This window comes from Linepithema humile, chromosome 6, assembly GCF_040581485.1.
Source record: "Linepithema humile isolate Giens D197 chromosome 6, Lhum_UNIL_v1.0, whole genome shotgun sequence".
In the NCBI taxonomy this organism is placed as follows: domain Eukaryota; kingdom Metazoa; phylum Arthropoda; class Insecta; order Hymenoptera; family Formicidae; genus Linepithema; species Linepithema humile.
The window spans coordinates 10,786,149-10,801,349 of NC_090133.1; the positions used below are offsets into that span (position 1 = coordinate 10,786,149).

The 15,201-nt window shown below is 35.9% G+C and overlaps 1 protein-coding gene across 2 annotated transcripts in view; it reads left to right on the forward strand.

Moving 5' to 3' along the window:
* The window catches only part of LOC105679144 (putative inorganic phosphate cotransporter), a 28,619-nt gene extending 13,856 nt beyond the window's left edge, over positions 1 to 14,763 (forward strand). Inside the window, exons 4-7 of one of the 2 annotated variants that reach the window (XM_067357655.1) lie at positions 11,070 to 11,326; positions 12,357 to 12,506; positions 12,683 to 13,057; positions 13,244 to 14,763. In XM_067357655.1, coding sequence (XP_067213756.1) covers positions 11,070 to 11,326; positions 12,357 to 12,506; positions 12,683 to 13,057; positions 13,244 to 13,300 — 839 coding nt within the window. In that variant the 3' untranslated portion in view covers positions 13,301 to 14,763. Of the gene's footprint in view, positions 1 to 11,069; positions 11,327 to 12,356; positions 12,507 to 12,682; positions 13,058 to 13,238 lie in introns of both variants that reach the window. The other variant, XM_012378994.2, reaches the window with a different exon arrangement.
* The last annotated feature ends 438 nt before the right edge of the window (positions 14,764 to 15,201 follow it).

Below are 15,201 nucleotides of genomic sequence, written 5' to 3' on the forward strand. Positions count from 1 at the left end.
GTGGGCTATACTTGCCATTCTCGGCCAAATTTCAGGGTTAACACTCACTGTTTCCCCGTTATCGCTCAAAACTTTACAACGCGTCACCGAACTGAGAAGCTTGTGTGGCTGTATTTGATCGTAGGCGTGTTTTTTTTCAACTAAATCTGATCGATTGCGTTAATAACCACAAAGTTTAATATTTTATTTATTTGTCTGATCTTCGTAAATTGGCCTAATTAAATATATCTCATTTTGCTTCAATTAGTTACATTGTTATTGTCTTAAAGGTTTTTTGTGTTGCGTAGTTGATAGTTAAGCAAAATTATCTGAATCGACAGAACGTAATGGGCCGACCAAAAGCAAATGCTGTCCACGACTATTTTGTTTATGACAGAACCGCGAAAACGTCAAAATGCTTAATTTGTAAAGTAGACGTGAAGGTAAGTCAGATACGTGACGAATCATCGTACATCTTTGAATGATAACTATTAACAGATATGGTTTGTACAGGGCAACCATGCGACAAACCTGCTATCCCACCTCTCGAAAAATCACGGAAATATTATACATATACTACTGTTGTGATGAGAAATGAGAAACGCAAGAGTGAGTCTTCCCAAGATACATCCTCCTGTTTTGATGATGCATCAGACGCAGGCCCCAGAAAACGCGCGCGTGAAGAGCGAGTCGTACACGAATGTGTGAATCTTGTCACTGTGCACGGACGACCCTTTACTCTGATGGATGATATAGCATTCAAGAACATTATTAAGATGATACCGCCAGGTCCTGAATCAAATCAGATTACCGTCAATGCTGCAAAAATCAAGAAAGCTGTCACTGAGCGGGCACGATCCATCCGTGATATAATTGCCAAAGAAGTCGAGGTAAATTGGTGAGTTTAAAAGTTGATTGCGCTACATGCATGGACCGCTCCTTTTTAGGTGTAAACTTACAGTACATACACAACAAGAAAATAGTGTTAAAAACTCTTGCCGTCGTGGAAATGACAAGACAGCGGAGGTCCTTAAGTCAGAAATATTGAGTATACTTAATGTGTACGGCATATCCATCCATCAACTTAACACCATAACAACAGATAACGCGTCCAATATGCAAAAAATGATAAAATTATTGGATAGCCAGCAGCTCGTAGATATTATCTAAGGGGAAGATGTTGCAGAACATTCTGATAAAACGATGCGGATGCACACATGGTGACATGGAATGAGTCTGATGATTTTTCGGATATAGTTTTGTTAGAGCTGTACGAACTTTCCGCTGATGCAGAAGGTTCTTCTGACGCAGAAATGGGCGTGGGAAACCAAGCTAGTTGATAGAAAAGAAAGAGTTATGTGAACTCGGGATTTTATTTAGCATGTTCCCTTTGTTTTGTTACTGACAGTGCTTACCGTCCTTATTTTACTTATTTTGGCGCTGCTCTCGTATGTACTCTCACACTTTACCATAATAAAGGTGGTTACACAATAAAACCGACTTTCGTTAATTTTACTCGAATTCCACATCCTCTAACAGGTTATGGGCCCAGGAGGATTATAGTGCAAATCGAGAGTAAGCATTAAGCATACGCGATTACGCGAAAACGAATTCAAGTGACAAAAGACTCAGTAAAAGAAAACGCGCAGTTGGCACGTGGCAAACATAACCGTTCACGCAACAGAACGGAAAAAGGTGTGTAGAGTGTAATTCGAGAAAAATCTCGTAGGACATATAAGAAATGTCGCAATCAAACGCGTTTCCAACAATCGATCGTCTACGCAGACGCGAAAATTACGTTACATGGGCGTTTGCGATGAAAAAGTATCTACAACTCGATGGACTATGGAAGTGTGTGCTCGGAGAAGACGATAATGCCGACAAGAACGATAAAGCGACAGCAAAAATGGTAATGTGCATTGATCCAGTAAACTACGTACACATAGAAGATACTGAAAACGCCAAACAGATGTGGGATAAACTCAAGGATGCTTTTGAAGATTTAGGCTTGACATGCAAAGTCGGTCTACTCAGAAAAATGGTAATCACAAGGCTCGAGGATCGTAAGTCTATGGAACAATATGTTACACAAATTGTGACAGCTGCACATCAATTAACAGGTATAGGCTTAAAAGTAGACGAAGAATAGATAGGCACCATTCTATTAGCGGGACTTCCAAGTCAGTATCAACCAATGATAATGACCATTGAGAGCTCAGGTACACGTATAACTGGCGACGTAATCAAAACTAAATTGTTACAGGAAGAGAAGGCGAATATGTCAAAGCCAAAGAACACAGAAACTGACTCAGCGTATTACAGCAAGCAGGTCCATTCCAGAAACAACAGGCAAAAGGAAAAGAGCCAAAGTGTTTCAATTGCAACACTCACGGACATATAGCGAAGGAATGTCCAAAAAGAAAAAAAAATACCAACAGTACACAGAAGGCACAACAAAAACGTTCAGAACATAAAGCGTTTATTACTAACTTATCGAAAGGTCGAGAGTGGTACATAGATTCTGGGGCTTCGGCCCATATGTCAAGCGATAAAGACATATTTCTCAATTTAAATGATTGCAGCCGATCTACAGTAACAATCGCCGACAATGCGAAATTAGAAGTCCAAGGAACAGGAGACGTAAACCTAGAAGTAAGCAACGATAACAATATGGATACTATCACTGCGAAAAATGTTCTTTATGTTCCAGGTATTTCGTCAAATTTATTATCCGTAAGTCAAATGACAAAGAAAAATCTGACTGTCATGTTCACAAAGGATAACTGCAAGATATTTGACGAGGATAGGAATCAAATAGCCACTGCAACGTTAATCAGTGACATTTATCGTCTTGATCAGAATCAGTCAAAGGCATACAGTGCTAAAATTGAGAAAAATAATGAACTCTGGCATAGGCGTCTGGGGCATCTCAACAGAACGAGCATGAAACTCCTATGTGACAAACACGCAACAGGATTAAGCTTTGATAATCCGTCAGAGGAGCCATGCGTGACATGCATAAAAGAGAAGCAGCTTCGTCAAGAGTTCCCAAGGTCTGGAAAAAAGGCCTCAAAACCTTTAGAATTGGTGCACACCGATATTTGTGGTCCTATGGAGACGACTTCAAGCAGATCCAAATATTTCATGACAATCATTGATGATTACTCGAGAAAGGTATCAATTTATTTTCTTGAAACAAAGAACCAAGCTTTGAACTGTTTTACAGATTATAAAGTATTTGCTGAAAAAAAAACCGGTTGCACGATAAAAGCGTTAAGATCGGACAATGGAAAGGAGTACATCAACAAGCAATTTTCGTCGTATCTGCGAGAACATGGCATTCATCACCAAACTACAGTTCCATACACGCCACAACAAAATGACCTCGTTGAGAGAACGAATAGGAGCATCGTAGAAAAGGCTCGATGTCTTCTAGTCGAAACAAAATTAAGCAACGAGTTTTGGGCAGAAGAGTCCTCAACATCGGTATACTTACTAAATCCCCAGCTAAGAGTCTGCAACATAGAACGCCATACGAACTTTGGTATAATACTAAACCAGATCTCAGCCATTTGAGGATGTTCGGATGCAAAGCATACTTACACGTGCCGAAAAAGATGCGTCGAAAATGGGATGTGAAATCTGTTGATTGCATATTAGTCGGCTACTTGGAAAACACCAAGGGATACAGGCTTTTCAATCTGACAACAAGAAAAATCGTGAAAGGACGAAACGTAATTTTTCTAGAGAGTCAGAAGAAAGCAGAATCTTTCCCGGAAACGTTAACAGAAACTAACGAAGCAAGAACTGATATAACGGACAAAGACTTGTTTAATGAAGGGATCATTGTTCGAGTGGAGGCCAACGAAGATGAAGAGAATGAAAATGAAGAAGAGGAATCGTTTTTCGAAAGTTGCGATGATGAAAGTATTTCAATAAGCGAAATACACGAAGCTAACGAAGATACAAGTGATGTTGACTTCGAACCAAACGTAATAGTGGTTGAAGCCGAAGCATTTACAAATGAAGTGAGAAGATCTTCAAGAAAACCAGTACCAAGAAAAAAGATCAATACATAATGTATTTGGCAACTGAAGAAGTCATTACAGACCCAGTAACAATAAAACAGGCTCTTGAAAGCGCTAATAAAGCGAACTGGAGAAAAGCGATGCGGGAGGAGTACAAATCACTTCTTGAAAATGGCACCTGGGAACTTTGTGACCTACCAGAGGGAAGAAAGGCATTGAAGAATAAATGGGTCTTTAAGACAAAAAGGGATAACAATGGAAACGTCGAGCGCTACAAGGCAAGACTTGTAGTGAAGGGTTACGAACAAAAGGAAGGTATTGACTACGAAGAAACATACTTACCCGTGGTCCGATACAGCTCGATAAGAGCATTACTGGCTCTTGCAACAAAAAACAATTACGATGTAGATCATCTTGATGTGGTCACTGCATTTCTCCATGGCGAACTAAAAGAAGAAATTTTTATGCAGCAGCCGGAAGCAGCAGCTATTAAAGGGCAAGAGCAAAAGGTTTGTTGATTGAAGAAGGCACTCTACGGACTCAAACAAGGGAGTCATGCCTGGAACGAGAAATTACATGAAACTTTAACGAGAATAGGTTTCATTCGTTCAAATGTTGACAGAGGAGTCTATGTCAAAAGAGAAAAGGATGAAGTAGCTATAATTGCCATCTATGTAGACGATCTTCTTTTATTAACCAACGACCGAGTTCTGAAATTAACAACTAAGTCAGAATTGGAGCGAAGATTCAAGATGAAAGACTTAGGCGCAGTCTCAAAGTTGTTAGGAATACAAATCCAAAGAAATCGCACTAAGGGTGAAACAACACTTAATCAAACAAAATATATTCAAGACATGTTACAAAGATTCGGGATGAGCAAGTGCAATCCCGCGTTAACTCCACTGGACCCAAATCAGCGCCTTGACAAGGAAATGTCACTAAAAACAACGGTTGAAAGAAAAGAGATGGGAAAGGTCCCATATCGCGAGCTACTAAGAAGTTTAATGTTCGCATTTCAAGGTACTCGGCCTGATATTGGAAGTGCAATAACGTCACTGGCCAGATTTACACAAGATCTAGCAAAGGTGCATTGAATAGCACTTAAGAGAGTTCTAAGATACCTAAAAGAAACCATGAATTACAAGTTAAAGTTTTCACGCAATAAGAACTCTAATTTGCTGAGTTTTTGTGACGCCAATTGGGCAGGAGACGCAGATTCAAGACGCTCAACGACAGGATAAGTATTCACGCTCCAAGGAGGCGCGATTTCATGGACCAGTAAGAAGTAAATAACAGTTGCATTATTATCAACTGAAGCGGAATATATTTCTATAGCAGCGGCTTGTCAGGAAACCATCTGGCTTCGCCAATTATTAAACGATGTCGATTCAACGCCACCAACGGAAGCAACGATTCTTCATTGTGACAACCAGAGCGCTATAAAATTAGCGCATTGTAACGCTTATCATGCACGATCCAAACACATCGATACAAAGTTACACTTTGTCAAAGAAAAGATTCGCGGAAAGGAAATTAAGCTGGAATTTTTAAGTAGTAAAGAAATGCCAGCAGATTATTTAACCAAAGGAGTTTTTAGTCGGAAGAATATACTGTGTAATAATAAGATAGGAGTATCAGACTAAAAGACTCACACACAATCTTTGTTTCTCTCTTTGTTTGACGTGACAAATTTTTTGTTCTATAAGTAAAAGGATATTTTTTTGTTTTGATTAATAACCTGAGTCCAAGTGGGGGTGATAGAAAAGAGAAAGTCATGTGAACTCGGGACTTTATTTAGCATGTTCCCTTTGTTTTGTTACCGACAGTGCTTACCGTCCTTATTTTACTTATTTTGGCTGCTCTCGTATGTACTCTCACACTTTACCATAATAAAGGTGGTCACACGATAAAACCGACTTTCATTAATTTTACTCAAATTCCACGTCCTCTAACACTAGTCATCCCGTAGGAACAAGTTCTCCTGAGTACAATGTACGGTCAATAAGCTGTGCGGCGCACACTTTACAATTAGCCATAGGTGATGCGTTCAAAAGTTGCGCACTGGGAGAAACAATTGAGGGTGCACGTACATTAATTAAACAATTACAAACGCCAACATTGAAGGGGATGCTAAAAGCAATGAAACGCAAACCAATAATTGACTTTGTGACTCGGTGGAACTCAACAGTTGACATGCTAGAGCGGTTGCTGGAGCTTCACGATATCTGCGAGGCCAACGAAGAGCTTCAGATGCCACAGAAAGCATGGGCAGAAATTAAAAGTATTGTCCAAGCCTTTACGTCATGCAGAGTGGCCACTAAAAACATACAACGTGAACAGTTGACTTTTGGGGATTTATACAAAGAATGGACATGCTGCATCCTCCACACACAAAAGGTTGGCACAACATTGTCTGAAGCCTTAGTGCGGGCAATAAAGGTCCGAGAAAGGCAGCTGTTCCAATCAGAACCATTTCTCGCAGGGATGTTCATGGACATCCGTTTTAGTGTGTTACTATCCGCGCAGGAGACGGCGCAGGCTATGGCATATATTCGAAAGACATGGCTTCATATGCAGAGAGTGGGAAAAGCACAAGCGCCGATCCAGTACCTGATACAGCAGTCTCCGGTAATGAGGAATCGGATACAGATGAAATGGAAACATTGCTTCGAGACACGGAAAAGAAGAAAAGACGCCGTCGGAACAAACGCACCACTGAGAACATTGCCAATGCTCTTGAGACCCATGCAAAACAGCCAAGGTTGAAGACCAAAGAGAACATTTTGGAGTTTTGGGAAAATAAAAAATTGACGATACCAGAACTGCATGAGTTCTCAAAGATTATCCTAGCCACTCCGGCTACACAGGTCAGCGTGGAACGTCTGTTTTCCTCTCTAAAATTCATTCTGTCCTCGCTAAGATCTAATCTTTCACAAGAGCTAGTCAATGACATCCTCGTAGTCCGTTGCAACCACTTCTAAAATTTTGCCGCTATGTAATTGAGATATTTAGGACAGAGATTATTAATATTCTATGTTATAAACTACTTTCCAATTCTATGTTATAAACTACTATTCTATGTTATAATATATTATTTTGTTATAAACTACATTTAAATAAAATTGATTTTGCTAAAAACTTGACTCATGTGACTGTTTCTAAAAACTTGAGATATTGTAGGCTAAACTTGGTATATTTCAGCAGAGCGCTTCTGGCGCCGCGATTTGCTACGAAATTAAGGACGGTAAATGTACATGTAACTAGTAAAAACGTAAAAGCACATACCACAATATCGTTATAATACGGTATAATACTGATATTATAATGATATTTGATAAACGTAACAATATATGAGTACCGAAATTATTCCGGTATAGCCGATTACGGTATTCCATTATTTCGGTATTCAGTTTTATAACTGTAATATCGTTACCGATAAACCAAACGGTATTGAGTCTTTGATACAGAGTGTGGAAAAAATGTCTGGAAAAATATAAGTTTTATAAAAAAATATTTTAAATAAAAGTTGTAGAGTTTTAAGTAACGCATTACATGGCAATGTTAATGTGACCTTGAATAGTGTCAATATACTTATAGAGAAACACATCTTTTCGCATAAGGAGATCGAAATTTTCTGCAAAGAGATGACCAAATTTGGAACGCAAAATTATTAGTTTATCTTTAGACAGGTATAAGATGCTAATTTTTCAAGACTAGTGCCGAGAAATTTGAATAAATCTATAAAACGCAATTTTACGCAAAATTAGGAATTTTGATCTTCCGTATTTTTAACATCTTTTTTGCTAATAGTTTTGCTAATTAGATTTGCTAATTGTTCTATAGTCTATACTTAGCTTTATGTACGCAAAATTTCTCGTTATTATTCCGACATTCAGGCACGTACAGCAAGTTGACGTGCTTCTCCTGTTGTCGGCGAGGATTAAAGAAACGATCAAACCGCCAGAATAGCATCAATTACATGCTTCATGTACGACTCGTTCAGATTTGACGTAAGAAACAGCTCACTGTTTTTCGTGGCAATAGTCTTTACGGTAGTCTTGTCACCTGCGATTAATTTCCTGTTGAACATGGTGTTGATTTTGACACTACCGTATTGCGTCATGACGCTGCGAACTTGAACGCTTTCAAGGATCGTATTTCTTATCTCTTTCAAAAATTGATAGGGTTTGATATAGTCCAAATTGATCATTGTACCAATTATGCAATGTGGGAATTATTTTTTCCTTGTAATGTAACACTGCTTGTTTGTACCAAATCAGTTGCTGATGTGTTGTGCGATGTTCTCAGTATATATTATAATTGATTACTTTCTTTTGATTGTTTCCTTTTATTTGTATGGCTATTTGAACATAGATGCTGCACTTTGTGTTTGCATTAAGGAAGGAAGGAAGAGCAGAAAGGTGTGATATTTTCTGTGGTTAAGAGTTTCAAGTGCTGAAATTTATTGTAGGCTCTGCGTGTAATATGGTGATAGTGTTTTACCCCAACGTAGTGTTTATGAGTGGATTGAAAAATTTGAAAATGGTTGGACAAGCATTAAACATAAGAAGAAGCTGTAGACTCTTTGGAAGCTGAAGTTTGAGGTATTGGCTCATCCATCTTACAGTCCTGATCTTGCCCCCGAGAACTATCATCTTTTCGGCTCCCTTAAAGATACTTTAAAAGGTCGTCGATTTGTTTCAGACCATGATGTACAAAAAGTGGTACATACCTGGTTTGTCTCCCAGCCTAAAACTTTTTTTTCTGTCGGAATTCAGAAACTTATGGACAGATGGAACAAGTGTATTGAGAAACTAGGGAACTATGTTAAAAAATAATGTAAAGGTTTATTTCGTAAGTATTCTGTAATAAAGTTTACAAGAACATTGAGGATAATTTCTGACTTACCCTTGTAACATACGATTCTTAAAGACTGTCTCGATTTCTTTCTACGTAAATTCTTTTTTCATACCATATCCACCGCCGATAGACACGAAACACTCTTGTAGGATATTTCTTATACCCTTCAGATACAATTTGCGTGATCAAAGAATTAATTGTTCTGGTGCACTGTTTCTTGCGACATTTTTCCCTTAGAGAATTAAGCTACTAGTCGCACTTGTAGTTCCATGCGAGGAACTCTCCCAAAATTTTGATGTTTTCTACTCAAACAGTAAGATCATACTCCGTTCCGTATAGAACAGAAACTTCACATATTGGGACAACGTTCAAATTCACAGAAAGTAATATTAGAAAGTCAACATTTTATGTACTTAATCTGGATATTTAGATGTTATATGGAAATAATACAACGTTTTGAAGTTGTTTCAACGTTGAGCAAACGTTCATATAATGTTGTATAAACAATGTTATGTGAAGTTTTTATTCTATACAGGGTATTTGTCTCCATTTCGAACAACTTTGATAATTTCATTTTTTTTGCAAACTTTTTATATCTGTTTTGTTGCTAAGAGCAGCACTTTTGCACACGGCAATAATTAAAAATGGTGATGACGTAATCCGTAAATCTTTTTTATTTCTAAAATCTATGTCCTTACCACCTATTTTTTTCGGTCTGAACAAACAACCAGTCGAAATAATAAACTAATAAACATAAATCCGTTAAATTTATTTTCTCGCGAAACACTTTCTTCAATATAATCTTATTTCTCCGCCCGAAACTTTTTAAACTTATCGACAAAATACCTCAAGCTCTTGGAACAAAGGTCCAGTTTATGCGTTTAGTTTTTAGTTCTCGTTCGCAGCTCTGACGAGCAACATCAACTTGCAGCCCTGAATAAAAATCTCATAGAAAGTATCCTGTTCTTTATTTCTAAATTTCTATGCGTTGCATATCCGCACGTAACACAGCGCAAAATGGCGCCGAAGAATAGTGAATAAAAAATGATGCTAACACGGTTGTTACAAAATAGCATAACCTAAAATCAGTGATTACATAATTGCAAAATCTGACAACGATAATGGCATCGAAAATGGTGATCCAGTAATTTGATTGCTGAGAAATCTAAGCATGCACAAATGTGTATTCAAAATGACATAACTCAAAATCGGTTTACAAAATCGATTACATAATTCCTAAATATGGCGCAAAAATGTCGCCTAAAATGCTGAGTATGCACTTTTGCAACTGTAGATGAGTATAACATGATATCCCCTATCGCTCCACTATTTAAAAATATGCTGAACTGTCTAATTTGATACCCTCTTTTTTCCTCTTTTCCCGCACCTGCTTATATTGTCCGACGGCTTAGAATATTGTCGGCCTAACTATACTTTTATGTAAGTATATACAAGATGCTTAAACCTACCGTAACACTCGTTAATGGTAGATTCCTGAAATCATTTGGAGACAAAAATTTTAATATCAAAATATCGAAATTGCAATAGTTTTTAAAATAATATGGGAAATATTAAAAATTAAAGTTTACCACAATCAAGTTGTTAAAAAGTTGCACATTCAGGGACATCGCACATTAAAAATGCCTTCAGATATCACTTTAATTATCGATGTTGATATAGGTAATTGAAATATTTCACTATTTATTATTGTTAAAATAACTTTATAAATTTATTTGGAATCTATTTATAAATTTATTTTTATTTATTTATTATTATTACTTTTTTAAAAATATTGATATTAGAACGCGATATGCATCAAAGTTTTCGAGTTATAACAGGTTAAAGTTCACCAATAGATGTGTTGAATTTTCGCGCGCTCAGGGACGTCATAGTTATTTATGAAGATATTTTTTAAGATGTCATAAGTATTGTTCCAATTATTCTTCTTTTCTATTTAATTTATTAAAATTAAAATTTATGCATTCCTCTTTCTTCTTCTTTCTTCTCTTCATTTTTCTCCTTTTCACATTTTAACTTTCAAATAGTTAAAAACTATTAGATATTCTTTTTTTCTCTTATTGATAGAATTTTGGAATAAATAGATTAATGCAACGAGCAAAACTTGATTGCTTGTGATTGTGACTTGTAATTAATGGCAATAATATATCTTAACAAAGAAATTAATTTACTGTTGTGTTTCAGGAACATTTGCTTACGCGGGTGCTCAATTTGGCACGGTGATAGCTATGCCAATTTCCGGATTTCTCGCTGCATCAAATGTAGGCTGGCCCAGCATCTTTTACTTGTTCGGTGCATTATCAATCCTTTGGAGTGTGAGTTTCTTTTTTCTTGGGGCAGATTCGCCGTCCAATCATCGTAGTATTTCCGAGGAGGAGAAGGAGTATATAGAAAAAAGTCTGAGGATCACAGAAACAAAAGGAGACGATAAAGTCGATCAGGTAAGAAAATGATCTATGTTTATTATTATAAACCTCAGGGACATGATTAATATGAATGAGTTATGGGAGATCAGTTGGGAAATAATTCGTTACTTATAACGCTGTTGTTATAAGTTTTGGAGAAAAGAAATTTTTTTAGAGAAAAGAACGATAACTGTAGTGAGTTACGTTTACAAATAACTTTTCCCTCAACTCTACCCTGTTGGAAATATTTTGCTGAAAATACTATGAAATCAATGAAAAGTAAAATGAAAGTTTTTGAAAAACTACTGAATATATTTCAAAATGAGTCATAATTTTCCGTATGAAAATTTAATGTAATACTACGAAATATAAAGAAAGGTAAAATATACTGCTGAAAAGTAATAAAAGAGTTTTGAAATATTAGACATTATGAAATTTACGAATTAAACTTAAAACTGTTATTTTTTAATGAAAAATTGATAAAATATTTATGAAATTAATTTATGGGGTTAATTGAGAGAAATTTCCAAATACATTTCAGCAAAATTTCGTTATATTTTCAGAAAAATATTTCCATCAGGGTAATCATATCTTACAAGAGGAACACCAGACATCTGGGTCTCCAATTTTGTCCAATTTTATATATGTTGTAGTAGCACCTTTTAAGCCTCCAAGCCCTAAGCTACGCCGCTTAGCTGTCAATTCGTTGTTAGTGCTCGATAGATTACGCGCACATAAATGTTTAAACGCATTTTTCTCGCTTATTCTTGAGAGTTGTGTCGTATCACTTTATCACGGATTAGTGGAGGGAAAGATGCTACTACAACGTAGATAAAATTGGGCAAATCGAAGACCCAGATGTCTGGTGTTTGCCTTGTTAGATATTTTCTTCAATTTTATCCTCAATATCGTAAATTATAAAAAAATTTTTTGTTCCATAAAATTAAAGAAATTTTTTTGATTATTATTCCATTGTTATATATATTATTTTATTAAAAAATATTTTTTAAATTTAAATTTAAAATAATACACAATTTATTTATGATGATTTTATATCTTTTACCAGAAACAGCAAATACCATGGAAACAGATTTTTACCTCGGTACCTATGTGGGCCATCATAATAGCTCATTGTGGCCAAAATTGGGGATATTGGACGCTGTTGACGGAAATACCCAGTTACATGACGGGCGTGTTGAACTTCAAGATCGAGCAAGTAAGCAGTAAAATTTAATAAAACAAATAAAAAAGCCGAAAAATTTTTTTTTAATTTTCTAAACAAAATCCCGCTTTTTTATGTTTTAATTTTTGGAATTACTTTTTTTTTACTAATTAGGAGAATGATTTCTTTGATTAATTAAGAATCATTAAAATACATTTTCTTTTCTATAGAGCGGTGGAATTTCTGCTTTACCGTACTTAATGATGTGGATCCTCAGTTTTCCTGCAAGCTGGTTATCCGATTATGCGTTGAAGAAGGGTGCATCTCGAGGCATAGTCAGGAAGACTTGCAATACAGTGGCTCATTGGGGCCCGGCTGTTGCTTTGGCATGCATGAGTATTATACCTACTGACGATTTTATCTGGGCCGTCGTCATTCTCATCATCGCGGTTGGTCTTAATGCTGGATCTCTATGTGGTTACCAAATCAATCATATTGATCTCAGTCCAAACTTTGCTGGCACTATGATGTCCATTACCAATTGCATCGCCACTATCACTGCCATCATTGCACCTATTATATGCAGCGAGATTGTCGTCGACGAGGTAATCATTCTCGCGCATATAGTAAATTTTATTCTTCACTCAATTTTTATACTTCAAACTCGCATTGTGTACTAGCAATATTTAAAATCTATGTATTTTGAGTGCGTGTTTTATCTTACAATTAGTTATTGGAAAAACTAATTTTGTCAAAACTACTATTAAGAAATATCTCGCTTTTCAGAGTAGTGTATATCAGTGGAACATCGTATTCTACGTTGCGGCGGTGATTTACTTCCTGGGTAACTTGATCTTTGTGATATGCGGGTCAGGCGAAGTACAATGGTGGAACAATTCGGAGGAATCCGAAACTCGACGACAGAAACGAAGAGAAGATATAAAGGACGAAACGCGGATTTGAAATTTATTGTGATATATTTTAGGATCTTTGTAATTTTCTATGGAACGAGCGGGGGCGTTACTAGGCAATACGCAATATACGCATCAGCGTAGGGCGCAAAATTTTAATAGGCGCCAATAATTTTTAAAGTATCCAAAAACATGTAAAAATTGACCACTCGGTCTGCGATGATCCGCCTCTACCCGGTTCGATATTGCCTGCTTGTAAAATTCCGTTTAACCGCGTGGCGGCTAAAAAGATATGACCTTTTTTGCAGCTTTGCGCTGGAGCGCGCGAGTAGATTCCAGCGTAGAAGGAGCGCCTAAGATAATCGTAACGGCCCCGGGAATTTAATCGTGTTTGTAAACTTAAAATTATAACTAAATTCAATTAACTTTATTCAATTTAACTTCTTTTCTTTATTCAATTTAACCACTACGTGGTTTTTTTCAAAATTTAAACTATGATCGACAAGGTTTATTTATGATTTATTCTATGATTTATTTATGAGGTCATTATTTATCACATATTGTATCACATATACTAGACTATTATATAAGCTAGACTGTGAGACTTTTATTTTGTACAAATATTTTAATAATATTTCTGTATCCCCTATATTATACATATGCATGCATATAATATAACACTGAAGAAGCTAATTATTGAACGAACTATGGTGTTGATAAGCAATCGTTTGTCATTATATTGTTATACCTGTTTCGAGTAAGAAATTAATAATTTTAGCAAATGGTGCGATATTTTATTATATAATATGCGCATGCACAAGATTTTAGTACATACTTTTAAGAGATAGGTATATTAAAAAGACAGACTAGTAATCTAACTATATAAGTATATAGAAATATATAATTATCTAACAATAAGTATATAGAAGTCTGTGTTATTTATAGTTATCAACGAGCAGTTGTACATATACACGGTATCTCAGAATAACCACGACAACGCTCGTGAGCGAGTAGAGCAGTAAGCCAAACCAAAAAGTCCTTCACCGTTTTAAATTTAAATTTAAGAAAACTTTTCTTTGATTAATAAAACCTGATGCAAACCATGCGTATTGAAGCATTGGTTAAAAAATCGGTGATGTCAATTGATGTCAATTGATAATTGAAGCAGAGAATGGATTCAAATGCCTTTTTCTCTTGTCGAAATTTCTCGCTTATTTTCGAGCAAATAGGCACAGTTCTGAATTTTCTTTATCTTGTCGAAATCAAAATGTTAACTGCGGTCAACTGCCTTGTATACAATGTTTAATTTGCCGAAAATGTCTTTGCTTTTCTTGTTTTTACGATAATTTTTATCCTAAAATTTGTATTATTAAATAAAATCTAATTCTATGAAAAATCAATTAATATTGACTATTTAAAAATGTATTAATTTTTTAATGCCTTTTTTGTACTCAAATAAAATAAATAATATTTAAATAATTATTTTTTATTTTATTATTATAAATAAAAGAAAGATACGACAGCATCAGGATTCGAACTCGGGTCAGCGGCTTGGTAAGTAGATGCCTTATCACGCTGCAACGCACCGCTTTGAAATTTTGGTCTTATCGTATTCAGGAGGCTTCCCTTTATACACTATTAAAATTTGGTTATGATTTGCGTTTCTCAACTGATATACTCTACTTGTCAGATAAAACGGAAGACTAAAGGTTAAATAATTTATCGATCTTTCTTCTATGTCTTGGAGGGCGATGTCAACGATGATAGGCAAAAGAGGCGATCCCATAGGTGTCCCAAATGTTTGTTTGTAAATTAAATTGTTAAATGTGAAGTACGTA